The sequence below is a fragment of the Phytophthora infestans genome, genomic scaffold (assembly GCF_000142945.1).
Source record: "Phytophthora infestans T30-4 supercont1.1327 genomic scaffold, whole genome shotgun sequence".
NCBI classification, from domain to species: Eukaryota; Oomycota; class Peronosporomycetes; order Peronosporales; family Peronosporaceae; genus Phytophthora; species Phytophthora infestans.
The window spans coordinates 1-1165 of record NW_003302644.1 but is presented as its reverse complement, the minus strand read 5'-3'; the positions used below and the strand labels follow the sequence as shown (position 1 = coordinate 1165).

The following is a 1165-nucleotide window of genomic DNA, read 5'->3' as shown; positions in this document are numbered from 1 at the left end:
TACGGTAAACTGACTATGGCGCTGTCAATAATGCTGACGCACCTACAGAGCGTAGCGCGTTTCATATAATAATTAGCGCATGGTATCTGCTGTGAGCCCTTGCAAGCTGACCGGCCTTATCTGCTTGCGCGTTACAGATCTCATCAAATAACACGTCGGCAGATAACGGTTCTGGTAGAGTAATGCTGCGGTGATGTAGAGCCGAGTAGTTGGAGAAATTCTGCTCGATTTTCTGCGTGGTGAAGGCCAGCCGCTAGTTTGACACATGTCGACGGTAGTTACAACTGTAGAAATTGCGTTCGTCTAGTTAAAAACAGAGTTTAGTAAAGTAAAACCAAAAGTAAAACGTTAAAACAACTTGATTTTACCGAGATTCAGCAGCTTGTCGCACGTCGCTCAGTCCTCGGTCAATGATCCATTGGCGCTGAAACCACGCAGACTACGGCTTGGGTTGCAGTGCGTCCTGCAACGTTTTTATAGTGTTAATATCCGCGTTTAAACGTAAAGTACGCTGAAAATCGAATGTACCAGCGTTAGTCTGAGCTCCGTTTTGGCCATAGTCAACATTTCGGCCTCGGTTCTCGGCTTTTTGAGCTAGCGCGTCAATGGCTTGGCGGCGGTAGCTCGAGACCACGTGGAACTCGGGGTTGAGTAGCAATAGGTGGCTGGTCAGCGGCAGGACGCTCGGCTCGTAGAGCTGCTGGCGCTTCATGTCTAGGACTTTACCTGCCACCTCGTGGTACATGCGCACCTTGGAGAGCTCCTCCTGGTGCTGGGCATCCGTCTTGTGCTGCTCCTTCTCGCGCTCCACGCTCTTAATGCGTCCATGCATGGCTTCTTGATGTTTTGTCAAAATACGGGTTACTTGTTTTTTGGGTGAAGGCCTTTGGATATTATTGTCACTTTCGAAATGACAAAAAAGCGGGTCATGTTTTCAAATACTCTAGATGATGTGGACATCGAGGTCTTATAGAAAATGAGCTTTTACCGGGTTCTACCAAATATTTGCGACCATCTTTTATCACTAAGAAGCAGAAAAGAGCTCTTGCATCGCGCCAAGGAAATTTGGACTCAAAGCTTGCGTCCCTGTAGCATGGCTACGCCATAAGGCGCAAGTTCCTAATCCCAATGGCAAAGAAACCGAGCAAGTTTCCAAACAAATCCT

The 1165-nt window shown here is 47.7% G+C and overlaps 1 protein-coding gene across 1 annotated transcript; it reads right to left on the bottom strand.

The window, feature by feature from the left end:
• Positions 1-253: 253 nt before the first annotated feature.
• PITG_22132 (uncharacterized protein) lies at positions 254-832 on the bottom strand (the record flags this gene model as incomplete). The annotated part of the gene is made up of 2 exons (XM_002894672.1): positions 254-303; positions 529-832. 2 exons carry the CDS (start codon positions 830-832, stop codon positions 254-256), a joined length of 354 nt encoding a protein of 117 aa, XP_002894718.1.
• Between the last annotated feature and the right edge of the window lie 333 nt (positions 833-1165).